General features: G+C 34.6%; 2 protein-coding genes across 4 annotated transcripts; one reads left to right on the forward strand and one right to left on the reverse strand.

Moving 5' to 3' along the window:
• The first annotated feature begins 1,077 nt into the window (after positions 1 to 1,077).
• On the forward strand, positions 1,078 to 25,735 carry LOC145635758 (GCN5-related N-acetyltransferase 7, chloroplastic-like). 3 transcript variants are annotated; one of them, XM_081687111.1, is made up of 6 exons: positions 1,078 to 1,431; positions 2,330 to 2,485; positions 5,173 to 5,268; positions 7,145 to 7,265; positions 10,688 to 10,873; positions 25,582 to 25,735. In XM_081687111.1, exons 1-5 carry the CDS (start codon positions 1,126 to 1,128, stop codon positions 10,858 to 10,860), a joined length of 852 nt encoding a protein of 283 aa, XP_081543237.1. In that variant the 5' UTR covers positions 1,078 to 1,125; the 3' UTR covers positions 10,861 to 10,873; positions 25,582 to 25,735. The 3 variants fall into 3 exon arrangements, with proteins under 3 accessions (XP_081543237.1, XP_081543236.1, XP_081543235.1); XM_081687110.1 differs by lacking the exon at positions 25,582 to 25,735 and adding an exon at positions 11,058 to 11,259; XM_081687109.1 differs by lacking the exon at positions 25,582 to 25,735 and having other exon boundaries at positions 10,688 to 11,082.
• Positions 21,658 to 27,272, reverse strand: LOC145635757 (VAN3-binding protein-like). Its single transcript, XM_081687108.1, has 8 exons — positions 27,048 to 27,272; positions 26,814 to 26,894; positions 24,837 to 24,902; positions 24,019 to 24,382; positions 23,708 to 23,881; positions 22,388 to 22,437; positions 22,208 to 22,265; positions 21,658 to 22,116 (listed from the first exon to the last, which is right to left on the reverse strand). The coding sequence occupies exons 1-8, from the start codon at positions 27,222 to 27,224 to the stop codon at positions 21,899 to 21,901; spliced, it is 1,188 nt and encodes a 395-aa protein (XP_081543234.1). The 5' UTR covers positions 27,225 to 27,272; the 3' UTR covers positions 21,658 to 21,898.

Genomic DNA, 27,272 nt, shown 5'->3' on the forward strand with positions numbered 1-27,272 from the left:
GCAATTTGATTATGTATCTTCTATTGCTAAACTAATGAGGAATCTAAGTTTAGTAGTGTGAGTTGTTTCCTAATTGCACGAGGTTGATCTTACATATAGTCCTTGCTATATATTGTCTATTTTACTCCCCGTTTGTCTAATTGCCTTGGTTGAGTGAATCCCATTCCCTAGTGTCTTTAATACATCGTTTTAGAACCATAATTTGTTTGTCTACTTGACGAACCCCCAATTCACCAAAGACTTCGATTTAGCTGAAGTGTTAAGATCTTTAGCAACCATATCCCATTCCTTGTGGACCAAACTCTTACTTGTCATTATGCTTGGTTTGTAGGATGTTTGTTTATAAGTGAGTTTGATTGAGTGTTGAATGTGCTACCGTTCTAACGCCCATCAACGACCTAAACCAAAACTAGTTATGGAGGGTTTGGAAGCTCATGCTATCTATTTTTACAAATCAAAATTTTGATGCTCGAGATCTTCCTGAAATTAGACTATGGTGGGGCAATCAATGTGACCAAAGTATGCAGCTTTTAAAGAAGAATTTGGATGATTAGACCTGGATTCCAAGGCGCGTAAGGAAATGTAACACTTATAAAAATACATCTGTAATTGAAATGTGTAACATTAAAAAAAAAACACTGAGCGAGTATGGAAGATGGTGGAAGACATATGGTATGGCGCAATGCCATTGACTTCAATAACACATTAAGTTCATTAAAATATAGAGAAATTAACTAAAATCTCTTGATAATGAAGGGACCCTACTGAACTGATACATTTTATATTTAAGGCAATTTAGCTCCGCATATCAACACTTGTGAATAGAGGGCTTACCCTCTCAAACAACAAATATAATTAGAGGAGGCTCAAACTTCGTAACCTCAAGTCCTCAAGGACATAAGGTAAGTTCCCCAACTGCATTTAGGGTCTGTTGTAATTTACTACTACGTAAATTAAACTGATAAAAGAAGAAAATTAGAAACTGAATCGAAGAGAACAAGTCCTTAATGGGGCCGCATTTAGTATCACCTTTTCCACTTATAAAGTTATAAACGAGGTTATAAACATGTGCACCAACCCAATCTAAATCCATAGGACAAAAAGCTCGGTCGTGTAGAAAGAGGGATGAAAATGGCGACACTTCCACTCTCTTCCTCTTCCGTCAACTTTCTCTCCCCTCTCCTCTATTCCTTCACCTCATCACCACCACTGCCTTCATCCAACCTCACTTTTTCTCTCTCTTCTTCCCGACGCTTCACCAAGCTTTCGGTTTCGTCGTCAGAAGTTTGCGACGCTCCTCAACAGCCGTTAATCGTCGATCAATCTGCACTCCTCGTCGAAGAAGCCGTCTCCGAGGACGCGCTTTGGGCTGCCGCTCGTCTCCGCATTCGAACTTTTAACGAATATAAGGAGGATTCTTTTGGCCTCGAGGTGAGCGTAATTCGTAATAATTATCATTGTTTTTTGAATTTTTGTTGTTAATTTACTGCATTTGGAACTGGAATTTAGTGTTGAGTAATATAAATTGATCAATTGTTCTGTATTTTCGTCTTGCAAATTGAATTTCATTAGAATTTGGAATGCTTTGTTTTGATTGAAATTGAAGTGTTTTGGTTGAATTTGTAATTGTGTGTTTGAATTTTTGTTTGAATTGTGTGATTCTATTTTATAAATTGTTAGTTGAAGTTGCAAAGTTTCTGTTTGATAGGATTCATAGGAATAGGAATTGCTTTGAATTATGCTAGTCACTTTCAAATGTTATGCTGCTTGTCACCACATTCGAACTTTTAACAAATTTTTAGAGGATTCTTTTGGCGTTGAGGTGAGCGTGATTTGCCATCGAGCTTTCGTCGCTAATTTAATGAATTTGGAATAGGAATTTAATGTTAGGTAACAAATTTTGGTCAATTGATTGGTGCGTTAGACTCTGGCTTTGAATTTTATTAGAATTTGATGTGCTTTGTTTCGATTGAAATTGAAGCTTTGGTGTTGAGTTAATTTTGTGTTTTAGATTTTGTTTGAATTGTGTGATTCTGCTATAAAAATTGTTTGTTGAAGCTGTAAAATTAGCTTGAAGTTGTAAAATTGCTACTTGATAGGAACTATAATTAGACTAAAATGAGGCCTAGGATCTGTTTCATACTGGTTAGTTGGTTGATAAGGAGTTAATTGGTGCCGGCCTTATTTTAAGTATGATGTGAAGGCTAGGGTTTTGAGCAAGCTTCATATAAAAACTATCTATGTATGTTATTCATTATGATCCCCCATTTTTCGTTGTCAATGATACTATGTATTGCTCATATCATGTTTTATTTGTCAAGTTCTTTAGGATCATAAGAGGTACCTGGCTGAGCGAGAGTTCGAAGCATTAAAAGAACGTGTTGCAGGCAAAAGGGAGGGTTTCAGAAAGGTTTCTTGCATAAATGCCACTCTTCCTTTGTCGCATCTATCGGCCTTGTCCGGAGATCTTTGCACTTCGTGTAAGGTATGTTAGCCTTCTTTCTAATTGGATTTCTGTTTCAATTAGTGATATTACTCCATAAAAAATTTTACTTTTCTGGCCCAATGGAACTTCTAGTGTCCATTATGGAATGTAATGAATTTTTCAAAGGCTGGCTGTAAATCAGTTGATACACTTTAAATAACTGTTAAAGCCCACTTCAGTTTTTCAATTGATGTAAATATGTAATTGACTTCTTGACTTCTACATTTTTTTTCTTTTTATGACCGACATTAATGAACTATGGCTCTGCACAAAAAATATTTCGGAACTTGCCTTTCCTTTCTTTTGTACAGTAGCAATTTTTCTTGGCATAGTATGAATTATGGTCATAGTCAAGAAATTAGACCCTCCACACACATATTTGATTCCTACTTCCTAGTGCATGTATATTTCCATTTTTTAGGAATGAAATAAAGTATGAGAAAGGCCATAGGAGGAAATTTTGCAGCATCTCTCAGTCTTAACATATGTGACTTAAAAGTTCCAGCATCTTATTTGGAGGCATATTTAATATAATAATTAGCTGAAATAGAAATATCAAGTGCAAGAAAAGGGGTGTGATTGGCTTACAAACCTTTTGTAACTTGTATCAATTTTGTTGGCACTTTGGACAAGTTAAAACATTGTAATAAAATGGTTGGCTCCTGAGACTCATTCTTGTTAGCTTCCATTTCAGTTTATTAGCAAGCGAATAATTGCAATTTGAGAAAATGATTATAGGAGAGCACTCAAGAATCTACTGTTTAAATTTTGAGAAGTCCACAACTACCACCTCTCATATCCTATTGGATCTAATCTTCCATCACAGATATTACATTTATATCTATATCAAGTAATAAGCTGAACCTGGCAACTACCCTTAGACCTAGCTCTTTTACAGCTAATTTCAAAGACGAAAATCCCTTGAACTCTCCCTCTTAATCCAAAGCAACAATGAGTTGCTCATTACTTCTCCAAGGTACATACTAGGTGTGCCTTAGCTTGGTTACCCTGAATATCAAATTGGCTTAATAGTCTCCATTGCTGTCTTGGAATTTTTTATCAGATACTTCTATTGAACCTAAAGCTAGTATGTCTAGTGTACCTCAGAGTCCAGTGCTAAGCTATCATCTCAATAGTGACAAATTAGGTTATTTTACCTCCTAAATGCATGTTGAGCACTGATCATTACACATGCCTTGAAATTTATTTGCTGGTGTTCTTGTTGTAACTCTGACAGTTACCTAGTCTAGTTGAATCATCTCCATGTGTCCATTGTGGACATTGTGGTAAGGACTTAGATTTTATGAATTGAGTTGTTGAGTTTGGAGCTTATCAACTTAAACTGCTTTAGGATCGTAGGGTTGTTTTTGAGCTTGAATTGCTTGCTTTGCTACAGTGTCATATGACTCTTGACTTCTTTGGATTTTGTAAACATAAGAAACCTATCCTCATATGTTAATTGAAGTCTTTAGTCTTCTTGCAGGGGTTGACTGATGCTTATTGATGGCCTTGGACACTTCTCTTATTTTAGTTTATGATTGAGTAGGGAGGGTCAATATTGTTTCCTTCTAATTGTGAATAGGATGAAATCTGTTTGTTTGGATCGGGATCCCATGTTGGATTGGTGAGGGGAGTGACATCGAATCAATAAACTAGTTCGTAGAGTCGTATGATCCTACAAAATTGATAAAAGGAGTAATAAAAAGGTTTCTACATAACTAGATAAACATTTTTAAAGCAATAAAAATGCTAAAAGTTATAGTTGAACTGGTTGGGTAGTAATTTTCTAGGCTTAAAGAAAAGATAGATTGCTTTGGGCTCATTTAATATGTAAAAATGTAGGATCAAATGATCCCGACTGATTTTATACTATTTTGACCGATCCTACATGATCCTTACAATCCAATAATAATCCAAGTAAAAAAACAGGATCCTATCGTATTGGACGATCCTACCCAATCTTCGATCCTATAACAATCCTGCTTGCTTTGCGATTCTTCATCCAATACGGATCGTTTGCCTAAATTTGGATGGTGGGTCGCACAATCCAACGATCCGGATTGCGTGTCTAACATTGTTGTTTGTAAATTTCTGCTAGATCTTGGGGAATTTAATTCAATTAACATGTTGTACGAAAGATATGGTTTGAACTACTCAGGGTGATGTGCTATATGCCTATATGTTTTCCATCTTCACCAAACATGGATGTGCTTATTCCTGTACATTATCATTACTCATTTGGTGGATTGAGGCTAGTAGCCATACCCTTACAGTAATATAGAGATTGCCCAATACAATCATTATTTGCTACATCCTTGTCCCATAATTAGTAAGATATTGAAAATTCAAAGAAATAAGGGAACTTGTATGTACCGCTTTGTCTTTCTAATTTTAACCTACATATATAATATGCCTGATTCCAATGCAATATTAACTATAATTAGGACAGCTAGTAATAAAAACTTTTACTAACTCTTAAGGATGGGAAAAAAAACTTCATCATCAAAATTTCTGTGCAGATAGTTAAATGAGACATCATATTTGGTCCATTAATTTTAACTGGTTATCACTTATGATCACACATGACATGCAGTGTTTAGCTTATGGTTTTCCCTGTCTTACTTTTCTCTCTTGGAAAACATGTAAAAAGGTATATTTTCATCTGATTTTGTGGTCAATGATAATAGTACTCTGATGATGGAGGATCTCGAATTGTGGTTGGGACGCTTGATCTTAATCAATGTCTGAGGCTACCTGATGAGATGACAGGGATGAAGCCACAGGTATCTTGAATTTGTAATTCTCTTTTGTGTTGTGATGAATTGATGATATATCTCCTGCTTATCTGAATAAACAATGCTTGTATATGGCTTGCCGTTTCCAACATTTTTTACTAAAATGAAATTGATTTTCTTATGTTTAATGGTTAGTTGTTTTTTACATTCATTTGTTGGTTACAGGTAAGCTATCCTCAAGTGTGCTGAATTTGTGGTTTTCTATTCTATGGGGTTGGTTTTCTGTGAATTTTCTTTCATTGTGGAGGCTGATTTTTGGGAATTGTTTGACTCTATACAGTACATGAAAGAAATAACCTTGTTATTTGGGGATTAAATCTTGGTTTGCTAGAGGGAAAAGCAATTTTTGATTTTTATGTTAATTCTTTTTACATTTTGGATACATGAAATTCTATGGCAATGAAAGAACTAAATTTGTTCTGATTTGCTGAAGGAATAAAGAATATTTTGCATAAAAAAGCAAATTGAAATGTGTGTTATTTGGTTCCAAAACTACAAAATTGAATAGTATAAGGAATCTGGAACACATTTAGATCTAAAAGTTTGAATTAGGTAATTTTGACTTTCAAATTGCTACTATGCTAGGTGTTGAACTATGTAACTCTTTCTATCAAATAGTTAATGAAAAAGCTTACTTTATAGATGCATACTTAGAAATAAAACTCACCCAAAATGAATAACTAGTACTTGTATTGTAATTAGGCCTTCATCTCATTTGATGATCAAACTTTGTATTGTAACTTGCTTATCTTGTGCCCTAGTTACTGCTATTAAATGTATCAATTTACCAGTAGAAATTAGCACATTTCATATAATATCTAGGAATATATAAATCTATATAATGTTATGAAAAAATCTTGATTATTTCCCTTATGTGTGTAGATCAAATAGGATTTTAAATCTTTGCATAAATACTCGTTTTTTTTTTAAGTGAAATGTTTTCCCAATAATATTTTTAATTATCTATAAGTAAAAATCATAACAATTGAATATTAATAGACTATTCATTGAGACAATTGCAATAAGTATTTACAAGAATATACTTTCTCTTATGTATAAATCACTAAAATTAGTCAAAGTGGATTAGGTTAATAGTGCAAAAAGTCTAAATGTTTCATTTGAAAAATTATGCAGGTTGCACAAACAGTTAATTTCTTTGAACAATTCTTGAGTTGTCTTTGGAGGTTTATAAGAATTTTGAATCATTAATTACTCAACATTCTAATGTGAGTTTGTTGTATAACATTCACACCACAAAAATATGAAAGACAATCATTTAGTGTTAATGGTTTTATGCAGCTCTTGAGTAATCAGTTAAACGCACACTAATTCTAGGCTCTTCATGATCATCCCAAATCTGAAGTCTGAACTTATTTTACCTCACCTTCACTTTTTTTATTTTAGTTATGAATGGATTTTGTAGCCCTTATCCGAGCTTACCCAATTGTATATGAACTATTCCTCTTGAAACTTTTGCTTTAGGTGAAAAGGGATAGAGCTTAAATTTTGCATCCTGATTTCTCAACATCTATGGATGCTATTCAGTTTTTGATATGAGAAATTCCTTATTTTCATGCATTTGGATTTGGGAAAATTTGAAACTATATTTTGTCATTAAATAACAGTGGAAAATTTTGACATGACTCACAGTCTCACATGGTCAACGCTCAGTTTTAATTGGAACATCTCGAAATTAAAAATTTCTAATTGGTCTCTTCTCCGTGGCATGGTCACATTGACTCACATATACAATTGTGGCTGCCAAAGTGCCAAGTGGATCCTAATGTTAGTTGATGTGTATTTTTTTTATTGAGTTATTTGATAGCAAACTTTGTGAAACCTAATCCAACTTTGCACTTGCCAGGGTATTGGTGCTGATTTTTTGAGGGCTTATTTGAGCAATGTTTGTGTAGCCAAGGAATTACACAGGAATGGATTGGGTTATGCACTCGTCTCAAAAGCAAAGTGTGTTGCTGAAGAATGGGGTACCGTCTCTGTAACTGATGGTTCAAGTTTTAGACTTAATGGATGTTTGACAAAAAGGAATGTTAATATTTATTTAATTGATATTAGTTGCTGAGATACCACTTTGCTTCCTTGTTTTCTTACATGGCTTCATCAAACTACCAAAAAGAATCAAGGGAAAATGAGAGAGGGATGAGAAAAGAAAACCTTTATCACCTGTTGATATATTTCTATTTTGTGCCTGGCCTATCTGCAGCAGTGCAGCTGAAGAATTTCACTTTTGAGTTATTTGGGGTTTTGTTGGAGTTTGTAGTTTCATATGGATGTTAGAGTCTCTTGCACTTACTACAAGGCAGTACTCTGTTTAAGCTTTTACTGTACCATATAGCTCTTTGCTCATATTGTATGAGACTTGGAGGCTATCTCTTCCATGCTGTGACTGGGATAGTATCCTTATTACTTTTTCTGTTTTTCATAAATGGCTTAAGGGTGGAGCATTGGCTTCACAGGATCAAGTTTCCTTGGGTTTGCTGGGTAATAGAATTGAGGCATTGGGTAGGGTGGACATTGTGCTGCTGCTTAGAACTCAGAGGACATAAAAGGCTTCCTTTCTCCTGTTATGCAAGTATCTGACAGATACTTTCTGGTTCATATATTATTTCAGACTACCTTTTTCCTCCTTAAAATGCTGGTAGAGATTTGAACATGATGGTTTTGGATTCTATGTAGTGGTTTACTTGTAAATTTGTAATAGCGCCTAATAAAAATAAAATTAATATTAATATGTAGTGGAGGCTAAGAGTAAGGCAAAGGCAGCTGTTCGCCAAGCAAAAGAAAAGGCATATCAGGAGGTTTATGAAAAGCTTGATTCCAAGGAGGGAGAAAGGATCATTTATAAGATGGCAAAAAGAAGACAAGAGGCAAGGAAGGATATTGGCATGGTGAAGTGTGTCAAAGATAAGAACCAAATGGTCCTAGTGCAAGAGGAGGACATCAAGGACAGGTGGAAGGGGTACTTCGATGAATTATTTAATGGAAGTAATGGAGTTGTGATAGGAGATACCTCTATGAGTGATGAAGAAATCAACATGGAGTATGTGCGAAGGATTAGGAGAGTAGAGGTGGAGATTGCACTGAGGAAGATGAAACCTAAGAAGGCGGTTGGCCCTGATGGGGTACCGATAGAGGTGTGGAGGTGTTTGGGTAAGATTGGTATTGATTGGTTAACAAACCTTTTCAACAAGATATGGACGGCTACAAGGATCCCACAAGATTGGAGGAAGAGCACCTTGGTCCCGGTTTATAAAAACAAAGGAGACGCTCAAGATTGTTCTAACTATCGAGGAATTAAGCTTATGAGCCATACTATGAAGTTGTGGGAAAGGGTGATTGAACAAAGGTTGAGGGCATGCACAAGCATTTCAGATAACCAATTTGGTTTTATGCCTGGGAGATCTACTATGGAGGCAATCCATTTGATAAGACAAATGATGGAGTTTTATAGGGTAAAGAAGAAAGATCTTCATATGGTCTTTATTGATTTAGAGAAGGCATATGACAAGGTGCCAAGAGAGATACTTTGGTGGGCAATGTTGAAGAAAGGTATCCCACGAAGGTATGTAGACCTAGTTAAGGATATGTATCGGGATGTGTCAACAAATGTGAGGACATGCGGAGGGTTGACAAAAGATTTCCCTATTACAATCGGATTGCATCAAGGGTCTGCATTAAGCCCTTTTCTTTTTGCAACGGTTCTAGATGAATTAACTAGACCAATTCAAGATGAGGTTCCATGGTGTATGTTGTTCGCGGATGATATCGTTTTGGTGGATGTGACTAAGGATGGGGTTAATGTCAAGTTGGAGCAATGGAGGCAAAGGTTGGAATCTAGAGGGTTTAAGCTAAGTCGGAGTAAGACTGAATATTTGGTATGTCGTTTTGACACTCAGAGGGGGACAAGCAATGAAGTGGTGAGTTTGGATGGAAAGGATTTGACCATGAGTGAATGTTTTAAGTATCTTGGGTCGATCATCCAGAAGAATGGTGACATTGATCAAGACGTGGCCCACAGGATTAAGTCAGGGTGGCTTAAATGGAGAGCGGCCACGGGAGTGTTATGTGACCGCAACATTCCCTTACAGTTGAAGGGAAAATTTTACAGGACTGCCATAAGACCAGTGTTGCTCTATGGTATAGAATGTTGGGCTTCTAAGAAAGAGCATATTAAAAAGATGGAGGTTACGGAAATGCGCATGTTAAGGTGGATGTGTGGAAACACTTTAAGAGATAGAATCAGAAATGAGGTTATTCGCAAGAAAGTAGGTGTGGCAGGCATTGTAGATAAATTGAGGGAAAACCGTCTGCGTTGGTTTGGACATGTAAGACGGAGACCCGAGGGTGCACCGGTGCGAAGAGTGGAAGAGTGGGATCATGGAGGGATTAAACGAGGAAGAGGGAGACCAAAAATGACTTGGTTGGAAGGAGTGAGGAAGGATATGAAGTGCATGGATTTACGTGAGGATGAAGTTTTGGATCGTAAGGGATGGAGGAGAAAGATTTATGTTGATGACTACACGGAATAATCAAATTTGGTTCATGTTAGCCGACCCCACTTTTGGGATTAAGGCTTTGATTGATTGATTGATTGATTAATCCTCTCTTCTGCTGGCTACACTGCTACAGTAACCATAATTTCAGTTTCCAGCATTCTTTTCTTGAAACTAGATAAATCAGAAGAAACTTATGTTATGTGACTAAGTTAGGCCTATGAAGCATGGGTATGCCATCCAATAGGTGTATGAAGCACGGGTATTGATTAATAGTTTACTGATGCATAGTATGTGACTAAGTTTATTGATATATAGGTGTAAGCTTCTCTAATTAATTGATATGTAGCTTATTGATGTATAGCTTTTGACTAAGTTAGGCTTATGAAGCACGGGTATGCTTCTTCCCGGGACAGGTACTGGTGGTTTATGCCCAAAATACATACAATGGGTACAACACATGTGAAAATGGGGGCATCTTGGGAATTGGGATGGCTGGGCATTTTTTTCCTATGTAACCCTTCACAAATTTAAATTTACAGCCCCAAATCCTACTCTCTTCTCTGAGTTTTCTCTCCTTAGCGGCTCAGTCACTTAGACATACATCAGCTTGCCATCCTTTCCCCTGTGATCCTCATTTCTTGATACCTGAAGCCTTGTCCCTTTGTTCCTCCTCCTTTTCTTTTTAGTTTTCGAGGAAGGTGGGACTCTGGGAGTTTAAACTTAAAAGACGTGGTAGACTGGTACTCTGGTAGAGGTCCTATAGGAAGGTGTAGGGCTGGAAAGCTAGCAGAGTGGTAGCCAAGTGATTTAAAATTGAAACTGTACTTACAATTTTGAAGAAGTGCAGCATGTGTTTTCATCTCAATTAACATAATGTTTTGATATATTCTCAGGCTTAACTGACTTATATGTTCATGTTGCGGTTGACAATGAATCGGCAAAAAAGCTGTATACGAAGAGTGGTTTCACCTATGAAAGTGATGAACCAGCATGGCAGGCTAGATTCGCAAACAGGCCAAGAAGAATCATTCTTTGGTTTGGTTTACCAAACTCTTACAACTTATAAACATCAAAGCCAGGTTACCTTCTTATGCCAATGTCTTTTTCGCAATCCATTTCTCTTGTGTATATCTGAAAGGACCGGCAGTATTTATGTGGTTTAACTGTATAGTTTATATTTTATTTGATTGCTAAAGTATACGCAGTCTTCGTTAATCTTTGATTGCTGTATAGTGATTCTTGGATCATTATTATTAATTGCAGAATTCATGAAAGCATATTTATTGCAGATGGCTGATTAGGCTCACTTCGCTTGACTTATTACTTTACATTACATTCAAGTAAAGATCTAATGTTAGCGTGATTTAATATTTGAATTGATCAATTTGTAGTGTGGCTTGCTTATTATCCCTGGCTTTTATATGATGAGGTCAGTGTAAAAAATTATAATTTACTTTGAAAAATACAATTTTTTAAATCAAGAAATAGTAAAAGGGAAGTGTAGACCTTACGGTTGTGTTTTTTATTTTACTTTGCCAAATTTATTGGGACTTTTTATTTTTATAAGGCTCTATAAGACATGCTGATGTGAGTATATTATATCGCCTAGAATAAGTAGAAGTTAATTCCCAGGGCTTTTGATCTCAAGAATTGGCAAAATTTGGGGTTGAAATTTTTTCAAAGAAGGGAAGGATGGGGTCCCCATGGGGAGCGAAGGGTATATTCATAAATAATTATCTTAAGAAAACTTAAGAAAATAATACCACAAATTTCTTAAAAAATGGATTATAAAACCACATATTTTCAAACTTTTATTATAACACCACATAAAAATCTTGAATTTAGATTTTACTACCACTTAGCGGATTCTTGGATGGAATTCGTTAGTGGGGCCTACAACAGATACATGTCAATAGCCTATTAATTAATAAAAAGAAAAATAAACAAAAAACTAAAACTAAAAAACCCTAAATCAGCCAGCTCCACTATCGGCACCACCTGCTCTAGCCGCCGACAACCTTACCCCACCCATAGGCGCCCGTGCCCCCACCAAAAACGGCAAAACCAGCCTTTACTCCTTTCCCCTTTCCCGAATTATACCCCCTCATGGACCCACAAACATCAACAACACCAACCACGAATGCGCACCGAGCAATTCTCGCAACCACCTCCACCATTGCATACAACCAATTTGCACCCCTTTGAACCGCCACAAATATCCACTGGTGGATTGTGGTTGATATTTGCGGTGGTTCGAAGGGGCTGTTCGAATTGGTAGAGATTTGCGGTGGTCAGCAACCAACAAATTATCAATTCCAGCCTTGATTAAGGGGGAAATGGGTGGTTTTCGGGAAGGGGGAAGAGGGGTAGGGGTAGTTGGGCTGGTTTCGCCGGTTTTTGTGGGGGAAGGGGTTGCCAGGGACACGAGGCAGCTAGCTTGGTTAAGGTTTTTGGTTTTTTTATTTTTTATTTTTTATTTTATTGTAATTTTTCTCAACAAATACATTTATGACACGTGTCTTTTGTAGGCCCCACAGACGGATTCCATTCAAGAATCCGTTAAGTGGTGGTGAAATCCAATTTATAGGTTTTTATGTGGTGTTATAATAAAAGTTTGAAAATATATGGTGTTATAATTCATTTTTTGAGAAATTTGTGGCGTTATTTTCTAAAATTTCCTTATCTTATTAGACTTTTTAATGTTTGGGTTTGGATTGTATTACAAGCCAATTTTGTATGGGGTATATATTATGGGGTTATTTTTGTTCATTTAGGATTTATTTTATCTAGGTGTTTTTATAATTTTATTTTCTAGTAGAATATTCTAGATTATAGTAGGGTTAAACATAGTATTTTACAGCTTGATTGAAATATTGAAATAATTTGGGAAATTCTCTGTGGTGAACCACAACTTTAATTTTTTTTCAGTGGTAAAGTCTAAAACTTTTGATTATCGATGGTAATCACAACTTTATATTATTAAGCAAATGATAACTTAAATTAAACAATTTGTTAATTTCTTAACTATAGTTAGCTATTAGACTGCGAAAAGACACAATTACCCCTAAAATGACCCCCCTCTCCTTTCCCCCTATTTTTCTGCCTTTCTCTTTCCTCCTTCCAACACCAATGGCGAAAGACTTGTACAAATCCCTTATCTTCGAAAATCCTTCTCCCTTCCAGCATCAATGGTAGATACAAATCCCTTTCCCTTCCCTTTGATTTTCTTCCTTTCTCTTTCTTCCTTCCAACATCAATCGATTCCAAAACTTGACCTAGAATCAAACCCCCAAATTTGAAAATAGATGTAGAACGACGTACGTTCAGAAGCAAAAATCAATGACGGTGATTAGGAGGACGACGTGGCGGTAATGACGGGAGAAGGAGAGAAAGTGTGAAGAAGAGTGTTCAAAGCAAAATAGGTGGAAACCGCCATTGGAGACCTTCAAAAGGAGGTTGAAATTGGGAGACCTAGGAGAGAGAAAATTGGCGTGTGGTGGGTGGTCTCAACGGCGGCAGTTCAAGTAAGTGGGTGGTGTTGGTGGTAGTTGGGGCAGCGCGATGGAGAGTGAGAGATAAGGGGGAAAGAAAGAGGGAAAACAGGGGAAGGGGATTTCGCGTGGGTGTGCTGGCTATGGTGGTCGGATGTGTTTATCTCCGGCGGGGGAGGAGATTGAGACACCATCAGTCGGGGCCGACAAGGGGAGGGGGGCTGCTGGTTGGCTGGGTGGCTGGGGTGGGGTTTGGAGTTTTTTTTTTAAATAATTTGAAGGGTACTAATGTAAATTCATTGTCATTTAACCAAAATTAACCCTAGTTAATCATTTTACTTTGTTTTATTATTATTAATGTTACCATTTGCTTCGTAATATTAATTCGTGACTACCGCTAGGGGTGTTCAAATACGGGTACCCGGAGTTTCGGGTACCCGAAAACCCGGGTACCCGGATCTTCGGGTAATTCAAAATGAGGCCCATGTCCCGACCCGAGAAAACGGGTACCCGATTTTCTCGGGTCGGGTCATAGAGTACCCGGATTTTTATGCTAATAATGAAGTTGGTGCCAAAAGATGAAAAGTGAAACAATTTGAATCTATTACCCAGAAACCAAAATAAGTTGAGGACAACCAAGTTAATGTTAACCGTAATTAAATCATATTCACTTTAAAACTTTAGTAAGTTGAGTACAAATAAGATAATGTTAACCACTTGTTTCAAAAGAAAAAAAAAAAGATAATTTTAACCAAAATAAAATATAAAGTATCACATGGTGACAAACAATAATCAATATACAAGATTTAAATATATAAACAAAAACAAAGAACATTGGTATTTGCCCATTTGGTACTGTTGCAACATAGAAGTGGTGGATTAGAGATTTAGAGGTGGAGTAGTAGGTAGCCTTAGAAGCAACAAAGGAGGATATGTGTGGGTGAAGTCGCAGAGCAGTAAACAATAACGAGTCAGCAACCAATGAGCTAGTGAAGGAGGTGGGCGAACCAGTAGTGTCCAACGGCGACGGTGGGAGAAGCATCAACGAATTATCATCGAGGTAGGCAAGTAGCAGCGGTAACGGTGGAGGAATGGTTTGATACTTTGATTGCAGATCTAGGGTGAGGGAATGAGAAATTCAATTAAGGAGAAAGAAAGAGAAATGGAGGCAGCTGAAATTGGTTTGAAACCCTAAGCTAAGAGACAAATATAGTGGGCTGGCCCATTTCTATTCTATAAGTGATGTAAAACAATAAAAATCCAATAATAAATTCTAAAAAAATAGCTATGCGGGTTTTCGGGTACCCGTCAAACACAAACAGTCAACCCATGTCCCGTCCCACTAACTGGTCTTTTTTCGGGTCGGGTACCCGACCCGGTAATTTCATATAATTTCATTTTATTACCCGGTTTTTTTAGTCGGGACAACGGGTCATCGGGTCGGGTATTTCAGGTCGGGTTTTTTTGAACACCCCTAACTACCACTGATAATAAAAAATTTCAGACTTTAACATTGAGAAAAAAATTAAAGTTTATGATTACCGGAGAGAATTTCCCAATTATATCTTTTAACAAACTTTTGCTATCATAGGTTTAGGGAGTTAAACCACTCACAAAACTGCAACTTTAGTGCATCTTTTTTTCTGCGACTAACTAAAAATTGAGTATTATCATTGTTATTTTCGTTAGGTCTACTAAGATCCACATCAACTTAGATCGCCGGAACCCGACAATTATTGTCAAAATGTCAATGATTTTTATTTTTCATTACACACACACACACACACACACACACACACACACACACACACACACACACACACACACACATACACACACACACACACACACACACACACAAACAACCTCCGGATCGTATTATATGCAACTTTGGAATTTGTGGGGTATTATTTGTGAGATATAAAAAATTCCACGAGAGAAGCTAGGGCAGTAAGGATAGAATTGACAAGGAAAGCTTTCTTTTTTGGGAGAAAGATGGTTCAAGTTCATGATCATGGTAGAGATTTTATCTAAGAGAAACCGGAAGTGAGGGCCTTTCTTCTCTCCAAAGTCCACTGAAGAGCCGAAATACCGTTTATGTTTAACCTAGGTGTATAATATCTGGAATTTATGACTCTTGGATACTAAATCCAGCTATTAGAAAAGACTTCATCTTTTATTGGAGATAATGAAATTATTTGGGCTGAATTTCAAAAACGAGTTCAAACTGTCAACTTGCTTTGAGATAAAATTACCTAAATATAAATGTATTTAACCACCAGCTTCAATTCGGATTTCACTGTACTAAATTCCCAATTTTTTCATTTTATTATGTATAGCTCTAATCCTGCCCCCCCCCCCCCCCCCCCTCTTTTCTGTCCTATGACTCCTATCCTCCTCGCCTTAAATATTGACCTCTTCTTGGAGATGATGCCACCAGTGTGGCTTTATCAACTGCCCTGGTAACTGGCAAGTTGTCACCATCAATCTTGGTTCCCCATCGGTGTCTGCTCTGTTTCAAGGGTTTAAGTTATGATTTCTCTCAGTTGTATTCTATCTCTTCATTGAGGGCTTTAATCCATCTTGGTAGTTCATTTTTTCTTAGAAGCTTTATTATAATTTGCTCTTTAATTTAATTGTAAGTTTATGACATTAATCAGGGCTTGGTGAGTAAATCTTGCGATAGTTGGATATTTAATTCATCTTTTACTCATTGTTGCTAGTTTGAAAGAGGAAAGTAATCTCTTGTTTAAAGCTTGATAAGTCATTCATCACATATCATAAAACTGTAATATTGATATTGTGGTATGCCATTTTATGAGTGTGTAGTCTAGATTTTTGATTTGACTATACTTCTTAATTTGAATTCAGTAATTTGTGTGCTCAAAGTTTAAACAATAAAATTTATTGCAAGTTAAGGAGCTTGATTTTTGGATTGAGAAAGGTGGAAGCCTACTATAGAAGGGTTAAACTGTTAAAGCTTCCATTAAGCTTAGCAGTTTCTTAGAGTCTTGTAGTGACCTTCCGAGCACCTTGCATTTGTAACTGAATAATAAAGAAAATAAGCTAAATAACACTTCATTGCTGATGGTTGCATAAACTTATCTCTTAATGAGATCAAGAGGTTTGGAGTTTTTCTAGTGAAACCAAAAGAACAGTGAACAACTTCTCCTGGTTTAGAGATGAGGGAATGTTCAGAAGGAAAAGATGAGATTGATGGATTGAAGTAAACAGGTGATCGGACTGAAATGGGAGACTTGGTGCTTAATTTAATCCCGAGACAAATTATATGCTGTGTCATTGATGCTGAAAGATTTTCTCCTAAGAGGCTAAGAACATTATTTTGACGATGACATCTTAGGAAGCTGGTTTTTGAAATATAAGGTATATATGTTTTGTCTAAGTGGGTTTGAGGAGCACAACTTCAATTATTTGAATAAAAGAAACCCAAAGCCTACCCTGAGTTTTCATACCAAGGAGTTTCAAGGTCAGATCATGTTCTTTTAAGATCCGTGGTTTCCACTTGCTATTAAAGGTCTAGTTGGTTTTGTGATGAGTATGATGACAATGAAATGTTGTTGGCTGGATAGATATATTGATTGGGGGCATTTTCTTAATTTAATTTGGGTATTTAGTGTAACATTATCATCAGCTATTTGCCTATTTGGCAGTCAATTTCGATACCATTTAGAGGAGTGTGACAACTGTGTATTTGCATTTGCATTAGGCAGCTAGTTGATGGGCTTGTTTGGTAAATGGCTTTTCATTGGCTTTTTCATTTGGTCAAACATCCAAAATTTGTGTTTGGTAAATGGCTTTTTCGGCGAAAAACTGGTTTTTCAAAATGAAAAAGCTACTTGGAGTAGCTTTTGGCTACCTAAGTTACTTATAACATCCAACAACCAATTTTATCAAATATGTTTTTAGACTAATAAAAAGTCAAACAGCTAACAAAAAAGCCAATACAAACAACCAGCCGACAACCAACCTAATTGCCAAAGGCTGATGCCTGATGGAAGTAGTGGCTTGAGTGCTGGTAGAAGCCATATAGCATAGGGATTAGAAATACCTAAATATAAAAAGGCATTGGCGTCATTGACTTTGTATCATATACAGGAAAGAACGTATGAGGACTGAAATGGTTGCCTAAACCATATGACCTGAACATTTGTGTGGATGTTGTCCGTATAACTCTGATCATTTTCGTAAAAGGTACGATTTGAGATAGGTAGATAGCCTACTCAAGTTTATTGCTGATGTATATTCAGCTTGTATGTGAAAGTGTGATAGCATTGAAGTGAAAATGATTCTATAATGGACATTGTTTTGTATGAACATTTATGAACTGATTAATATCACACAAATCTTAAAATTGACTTGAATTTAACACCTCAAATACGAGTTTTGCTTTTGCTAACTCACAGTTTTGTTAAAAAATAACGGCCTACTGATTTCTTAGATAGTAGCTCATTTTTTTATTACTGTATTACTTATTGCCAAGATAGAGTAAAGCTAGTCTTAAAAACGATATGTTATTATAAAATTATTGTAGTTTTAAAACAAATATGAACATCCCGTGTCTCTATGTATATTACTACCTCTACTTTTGTAAAAATTCGTAAAACATTCCGTTTTCGTTCGTTTTTGCCAAGCCCTTATTACTATTTACCTCACACCCCACAATATTTACATCTTATCACACTTTCTCTTGCTTTATTGACCTTTCTCTTCCTCCCCCTAAATTTGTACACATAGTATCTTACTTTTTCTTATACTACCTCCGTTACATATTATTTGCAACGATTCGACATTTTTCCTCTTTACTTTATGTTAAATCGTTGCAAAAAATATGAAACGGAGGTAGTACAACTCTCATCACATCATCTCTCTTTTTAATTTCTTTAATTTGTGTATAAATAGTAGATGTTAAGACCTTTTGGGAACTCGTGTAAGGTGTTAGGGGTTTAGTACAATTTATAATTTCATATTAAGCTTTGAATTGGCAATAAAATAATGTAAATGTCACATTTTGCGTGTCAAGAAGTAACTCAATTGACACGTAAAACAAGATTATTACATTATTTTGCTGATTTCAAGCTCAATTTGGATTCAAAAGGGATAAAAGGACCCAAAAACTTTACTCTAGCAATTTCCGCGCTTTAAAAATAATGACAGGCTAATCAAGACATTTCTTGATATGCAAATCAAGACGTTTTTTTTTTTTGGCAAATTCTAGCTCAATTTGGATTTTAAGGGTCAAAATGACCTCAAAAACCTTTAACAAAACATTTTCAGCATGCAAATTGAGAAAAAAAAAAATATAAATATGTGGAGTGGCCCCTACTAACGGTTATTGGATTAACGTGACGGAAACCGTTAACGGTAGGATAACGGCAAGATTATTGTTGATTTACTAATTGTACTATTAGGTCACAATGAGTAACTTTCAAAAAGTGGGGGCATAACTTGAAAATGTCAAAGGTAGAGGGTTATAAGAACTTTTTTACTGTAGTAATTATTGTTGCTTGTATTTTCATTTGTCTTCTCACTTGCCAAATAATCTTTCTAAATTGTATAGTACCTTGAATTGTTTAGGTCAGTTGGATGTTCCAACTTAAGAGATCTTGTTCACATATTCGTATATTTTTGGCGAACTTGTGGACTAGATCTATTCTATAGAATGTACACCATACATAACCGTAATCACAAATGAGACCACACTCTGCCAACAATAAATTCCAATTATATACAACCAAATTATTATTTGATTAAAGATATATGTATAATTATCTGTGACTTTGTGTACAATGTGAAATCTATTCAAACCACTGATTACTATATGCGTGTTTGGCTTGAGTTCAGTATTGAAGATCTTCGTTATTTTCTTCTGCAGCTTCTAACCTTAGTCATTGTATCATATGTATGAGCTAAAATATCAAGAAGCGTGTTTTTTCCGTAGCTTGTGCTTCTAGCTTAATATTCCGTATAAACTATCAAATAAAAAGTTGTAAAAAGGTCATATACATACGAACAAATGTGATAATCAATGGTTATTATCTTCTGCAGCTTCGTAATCTTAGACTCTTAGTTATTTGTCTCATATGTATGAACTAATATCAAGAAGTGAGCTTTTCACCTAGCTCGTGCTATTATAAATTGTCGAATAAACAGTTCATAGGCTATATACATACAAACAACTCTCTAAATTGGCTGGTTGTGATGAATGTTGAAAATGAAGTTTTAGATTTTGAAGCCTTTGTATTGGACCTATTGGCCAACTTTTTTCAGGAGATTCTTATGGTGAAGTTTATATGATGTATCTTTATCATATATTGTTTGACAGATACACGCAAATAAGTGGAGTGTCTGCACCGTGTTTGTGCATATAGCATGAAATTGATTGTTGGGGTAGGAACTAAGGCTCCATTTGTTTTGACGGAAAACATTTTCCTAAAAAATGATTTACTCATTTTCTATTGTTTGATTAAGTGAAGTGATGAAAAACAATTTTCTCTTGGGTGGAAAGTAGTTCTCCTAAGAGTAAAAAAATGTTTTTCTTTAAAAAAAAAGGTATGTCACATTTTTCTCCCTACTCTTTACATCCCTTACCTCTCCTCCCGTCCATTTTCTCCCCCCACTCCTACTTTCCCCTTCCTGTATAATTTTCCTTGTAAGGAAACAAAAAAAAAAAAAAAGAAGGTATTTTCACAATTTTATTATCCATTAAAAGTTTTTTTTTCGTGGAGAATCATTTTCCCCAAAAGTTGTTATCCATTAAAACAATCAGAGCCTCAAGGCTATTAGGGGATGATTTATTTTATATTTTGGATTTTCTGAGTGAAAGAATATATATATTTTTTTTTATATTCAATTGTAAGAATTGTTTAGAGAACTAAGAACTAGGTCGTAGAAATAAGAATGGAAAATTGGGTCAAGATAATATCAACTATCAATGGAGTGTGCAAAATAATACAAACTCCACTATTTACTCTTAGCGGTACCACCTTTTGCACTATATGTGCAAAATAATATATCAGTCGCCGAAAAAGTATTTCGAGGAATATTCCGTCTATATTTATCATTATCCTATTTTTTGTTAATAATTTTTTGTTTTTCTTTTCAAAACACAAATTATGTTACTCCCTCCGTCCCTTTTTTACAATCCTGCTTTCCTTTTTGGGTATTTTAAAATTACATTCCTACTTTATTTTTTTAGTAAGTAAATTTTTACCAAATATTCCAAATTATTCCTATTTTTCTGTTTTGTAATTAATGCTTTCTCTATTTCTCACTCTTATTTTTAAAATTCATGTGCATCAATTTAGATGAATATGATTGGTCCTTTTTTTCCACCAAAAAAATGTTCTTGGTCCTTTTTCTTTTTAAAGGATTGATGACATGTGCAGCATCAGATATTATTCTATCTTTGTTTTACTCAAAGACATCAATTTATGTCTTGTAATTCCCATTGTATTTTGTTTTATTGTTCTTTGTTTTATTCCAAGTTTTTCTTAATTCCCGTGTAATTTTACAAATAGGAATGTTAAAAAGAGACGGAGGGAGTAACAATTTCTTTTACTATACAATCCAAATTAATTATGCCCCACCCCTAACAAAAGGTGGTACTGTTAATAGCAATAGTTGAGTTCCTATTATATTGCACATGCCGGTGATAGTTGGTATTATTTTGAGCTAATTTTTCAATAAGAATTAGATTCATGAATTGTTTGGCAGTTTTGTTTATAGTATGAATCAGGTTCATGAATTGTTTGGCAGTTTTGTTTATAATATGATGAATAGGTTCATGAATTGTTTGGCAGTTTTGTTTATAATATGACAAATTTTTGTTCACAATTCAGATTGATAAAATCATAAGAGTCTGAATAAGTATGAATTGAAGTAAATGTGGTTAACTTGCTAACTCATAAAAACTGCAAATCTGTAACTGTTTCTACATCATTATGCTTAAAAGGCGTGGCTAGGTGCTAGCGATTAGGGTAGAGCATTGTTTTTGCTCTTGAGGAGGCGCATTAACAGAGGCGCTCCTAAGGCGCACTTGAGGCGCACATAGACAAATTTCTGTAATTGTTTTATATTGTGCGCCTCACTTCAAAGAGGCGCACTGAAGGCGCGCAGGACCTTCATCGCCTCATTGCGCCTTGAGCCTTTTTATACATTATTCTCTGGCTTAGACTATGCTAAATTTGCTTAGAGAATGTATATTATGTAAGGTTGTAAGTGTAGCTTCCAACTTTTGGTAAAAGTGGGATGGATTCATTTTTACTGAAGGACGAAAGTACTATGTAAATGTGCTAGATAGTACAATAGTAACAGAGTGTAGGTGCATAACCGATATAGTTTTATATGATTGATACTGGTTGAAATGAAGTGAAAGTAGCAGTACAAAAGACATGGTTTTGTGGTAGAACCTCTTATATAGAGTTTCAAATGATTATACAGAAACATACTACAGACTACAGACTACAGACTGGAGTACATAAAATTATACAGAAACATATTACAGACTACAGACTAGAGTACATAAAAATTATACAGAATCATATTATAGACTACAGACCTGAAATACATAAAAAAGAAATGTAGTATGAAATTTTAATATTTGCAGAACTGAAGTTCATATTTTGCAAGTGTTGGAGGCATTGTCAACATTCGATTGATGGTTGTCGCCCACATCTTGTAACGCTGGTAATCATCAGCCATGTCTATCTTTATAGGCCCCCTTGTCGTTGTTAACACGATTTGATAACAAGTATCAAATTCTTCTCCTCCTTCATCCTTGTAAAGCTCAGCATGCAGATCAAGAACTAGACCTGAAATTTTTTAACCAGTTTGTTCTTTTAGTTGTCTGAATTAAAAAGCTAGTTTCTTAGTGCAATTTAGTGATCAAAAGTTGTTACTTACAATCCTTCTTGTTTGTGATGACATTCAAAAAGTTGCGTTTCATTATCCTCAGAATCACCTGTGACAACAAAAACTGCATTCAGTTTTCTGCTATTTCATGATTCAGAAGTTTTTTTTTTTTAGGCTTTCTTTCCCTGTAATGCAGTAGTTGAGAGCAAAGAGAAGTGTTCTGTTTCTTACCTTTGCCTCGTTGCTTAGGTTAATAGCGACAATCCTCACCATGCTCTTTCCTGTTAATTCAACCCATATAATAGAAGATTAGAAAACTCAATTGAGAAATTCAGAACTTAAATATCTGAAATATAGTCTTGTTAATTGAGAAACTCAGAACTTGTGAAGATTCATTCATGTTGGACTGTTGATCTGTTGGTGATTTTTAAGTAAGGTATTCGATTATTCGATCCATTAATATGTATATAAATTATGTTTTTCTGTATTATACAAAGTATTTATTATCATTTATCAAACGAGCTGTAAGAACTTTTAGTGGGAAACATTTGCTTCAAAAAAGTGTACCTGATTGTACTATATGAACCTCTTATATGTGCCAAAAGGTCCCTCTCTTGTCGTTATTCTAATTTCATTCTAATATATGGGCACACATCATAAAAAATTAGATTTGCCGACAAATTATTTATTTACAAGGTATAATTTTATTTTCAAATATGTGACTTATTCAAATACTATTCGACTTTATGATGTTAGTGACGTTCATAATATTAGCTTGATTTTGTTTGAGTTGACATTATCCGATTTTTTTTTATTAAGAGACAAAATGTGTAAAGACAAAATTGCGTCTAATTATGGTTAATAATGCCCATTTAATGTCGGAAATTAGAATTGTAGGATAGCACAATATCTGGCCCCTTTCGTGCTTTTTGTTCTGACAAAGAACTATATTAGTTCTTATTATGTTGGATTGATGTAATTATTCTTTGTGATTTATAATTAACACTGTATAATAAGTTCGATTAGACTGGATTGAGTGGTATACAAAAAAAGAGGTTTGATTTGGATATATTTAGTAAATACTTAGTACTTTTGGAAACTACAATAAAAACAATTTGTTTATTAAGATTAATAATGAACCTTAGCTTACACTCAATTTCTAAGTTATGGTGGGAGTTCCTAACAACTGGATCATCATGCATTTGTCGTTATATTTTTCTTACCTTAATAATTCTATAGATGCATCTATGTCCACTTTTCTTTAGTAATATGTAAAGATAAATGTCATTATTTTAATTGTTATTAAATTAATTTCAATGTATATAGTTTATGAAAAATGTTTATGATCAAAATTAGCACAAAGATATTGAATTTGTTTTTAAGTGATGCGTTTATCGAGAAACAGATGCAATTTAAAACTTCAGTGGTGTATCAAGAAGCTCACAAAATATTTTTCATGTTTTTTAGATTAGACTTCTTGCGACCGAAAACTCTATTTTTAGCATTGGAGTTTTTTTTTTTTTTTAAAAAGGGAAAGGCAAATGTTGGTACCATTAGCAGTCTCGATAGTTAGCTCAGCACCCTTGGATAAAGTAGCTCTGGATTTCACATAATCAAGATCTTCATCAAGCTTACAATTATCCACATCAATTGGCAGAACTGGCTCGCCATTTAACCTATTCTTGCATCCTGATCTTGCTTTTAGTGTAGCTGCTCCTCTTAATGCTGTAATATAACAACAGTTTTATTTAACTACTTAATAATTTAATTTAAATGTCGGTCAACAAATTTTATAAAATTCGCTTTGAATTATAAAAATGCTAAGTAAATAAAAAAAAAGGGAGCACATATGATTAACGTACATGTAGTAGCGGCAGCAGTGAGAGTGAAGATATCACTTGTGCTAGTTCCACTCATTGCTGAGCTGATTATAGTGCTGAGTTGTTCCCTCTTGGCTCCCATTGATTCAGCTACTTGGGCACATTGAGAAGCCACTACAGTTGCGGCTGAGGCAAGTGCCGCTTTCCTGGCTGGGCTCGACTCGTGCTCGAGTTGTCCTTTGGAGGACTCCTCGGCTATAGCTGCAAGCGCAGTTGCAAGCCCAGCTATGGATAAGGCTGCATGCACTTCTGCCCTTTGAAGTCTTTTACCTTCTTTCCTTTTTTCTTTCATCTCCTTTACCCATTTCTTAATTGACACATTCCCAAAGGGCATCTTCCAATCAAACTGTTGATTTTTTTTTACAGGTAAATAGAGAAAATGAAAAATAAATTAGGATAGAGAATATGATGGTGAACTATAAATTTAATATTTCTTAAAAATGGACATTATTGACTACTGATTATGCCGTGTGAAATTTGTTGTTGTATGGTTTCAATTCATGTTTTCAACTGAATTGGACTTACATAGCTTATTTAAATTTATCTATCTTACCAATCTAATGAACTTATTTGTAACGTGTTTTTGTAATTGTGTTTATTTACGTATTTTTATCGAACTTATGAAATATTTTGGAACTTAAGCCTGACCTTATAGCAACATTTTTTTTAATGTCTGTGAAAACCTTTTTTTTTTTCCCTTTTTTTTTAACCTCAAAATAGTATATGTGAAAACTGTACAAGTTAATGATAATATATGTTGGTTATCCTCATAAGCATGTGTTTTAAAAAAGAAGAATTACCCATTTCTTCCTATAGCCATTGTAGTTCAACTCCGGGTGCATTGCTTGTTGCATCCATATCCAAGACTGAAATGTAAAGAAACATCAAAGAGTAGTTAGAACATATATATTTAAGTTAAATAATCAAAAGTGGTTGGATATATAAAGAATATAATTAACTTAATTAGGTACTAATTGTACTTTAATACAGTTAAGACTAGTCTTTTTAAATAACTTTTGAAGCTAAAGCACAGACAGTAATCACTACATATGGTGGCAGCTAGCTTTTTAGAATTACTTAATTTTTACTTACTCTTTCCTAATTTGGTTGCTTTAATGTGAAAATCTTAAAGATTAGTAATGGTACAACATAACAGATCAGTATCAATGAGTTGTTAACATAGTTAATCATGGGCATGGCCTCATGAGTGGCCTGACCCGTGAGGCTTCACCCAATTTAGATCCAGAGCCCGACCCGAATTAATGCCTAAGATAAACTCAAAGAAGCAATTAATTACTTGTTAGTATATAGTATACGAAGAATTTATCTAAGGTTTTTAGATCAAATCACATTTATGTTGCTGTTGTAAAATTACCATCATTTATATAAAAAGGATATTTTATATTAGCCTAATTTTTAGTCAATTTAAATTTAAATGTGAGGGATCAAATTTAACATAAACTTTGTGCATGAAATAATTTTAACACAACACTTAAACCTCATCTTTTTTCTCTCTTGGCCCCTTCACTCCAATAATATTTGTAGGTTATGTCATAGAGAGGGAGAAAGAACAGGAACATGGAGCAAATGGATAGCTTATTGTTTAGTAGTTTACACACCAGTTTAAGGGTAAGTTTTTTCATCTGAACTTGTCTTATTAGACCTAATTACCCCTGATTTGCATGTTATACATAAATAAAATCTATTAAGTAATAAGAGTACTTTGTAAGAAGCTACAACTTTATTTTTGCAATATGTTTGTTAAGCCTCCCTTTTTATACCAATTAATTTAGCTATCAATTTGTTAGTTAAGCCTCCCTTTTCTACCAATTAATTTAGTGATTTGACCTTTTTTGGTTACGTTTGTATAAATCAACAAAAATTATAAATAACAATATATTTGTTTGAAAACTACAAGTTTAGAAGAGATGAGATTCGAGACATGATAGTTTAGATTATGCCCCCACATATATCTCATATTAGAGCCTTTTTGGAAAACCTTGGGTTTTCATAAAATTAGTAAACATGTACTTCGTTTTTATTTTTGTTCTACTCATGTACTAAGGCAAATAATGAACATTTGATCTTAGAATACTATACAATGAAACAATTTTAGTAAGATCACACATGTTGATTTTTGATTTGTACATATATAGCAATAGACGTTAAAGTTTATATAGTTAAACTAAAGGAATGAATAGTAAGTGAGTAAAACAAAAAAAAAAAAAAAATGTCATTCGCACGTAGCATTAATTTGTAAATGATGTTATCTTTAGGAGTCCAACCTGCCTAACTAGCTACACATCTAAAAAACCTTGAAAATATTAGCTAAGACTTTTAGGCTTTTTTTTTTTTTTTTTTTTTTTTTTTTTTTAAGAACGGTATAAAATGTAAGCATATACACTCCTAAGAAGAATTTCATGTAAGAATATCTGCGGTTTTCAAAAAAAATGTAAGAATATCTGCAAATATACTCATAATTAAGGATAAAGCATACGGACTATTATTATAGGATCACACACCTACTTTTTTTATATTCGATATTATGTATCACTTCAAAGATCATTATGTCATTAATTGCCAATTTATAAAACCAATTATGTACTGTATTTTATACAATATGAGGTTGAAATATCATCGTAATAAATAACAATTTCCTTATATATCCGTATACATAAGGTACAATAATTTAGGAATGGGAGTAATATCAAGTACAGAGTAATAATTATGGAGCGTACTTGTATTCTAGTGTCATTATAAAAAAAAACAATTATTACCTTGAGATCATTTGATTTCCATTGAGGTACTGAGTTCGTATAATCTGCATCCTCCATTCTTGGACTACACTTTTCCATCTTCTACAATCCCAAAAGAAGAAAAAAAAAACATCATATGTAAGTTTATAAGCATCATATGGCTCTTGAGGCCGAAGATGAACATGGCTAAGCGGTCTAACCATATACATCATGTGTATCAACTTGAATAGATGCATATATAGTGTAGAAACTTACCAAATCGAATGACTTCATGGTGCTATCTCGGACAAGAATCGATGATCCAACGTCCGATGATAACTCGGGTTGTAAGGCTTGAACAGCAAAGTTGCACCAAGCATTAGAAAGGAAGTCCATAGTCTCAGGATGTGCTTCAGAAAGTGTTGACATACTGAGACTATGATCTGTATCCATTGTTATTATTATTGATATTATTGCTAGAATAACAATGAATGTTTTTAG

This window comes from Chenopodium album, chromosome 6 (genome assembly GCF_948465745.1).
Source record: "Chenopodium album chromosome 6, dcCheAlbu1.1, whole genome shotgun sequence".
In the NCBI taxonomy this organism is placed as follows: domain Eukaryota; kingdom Viridiplantae; phylum Streptophyta; class Magnoliopsida; order Caryophyllales; family Amaranthaceae; genus Chenopodium; species Chenopodium album.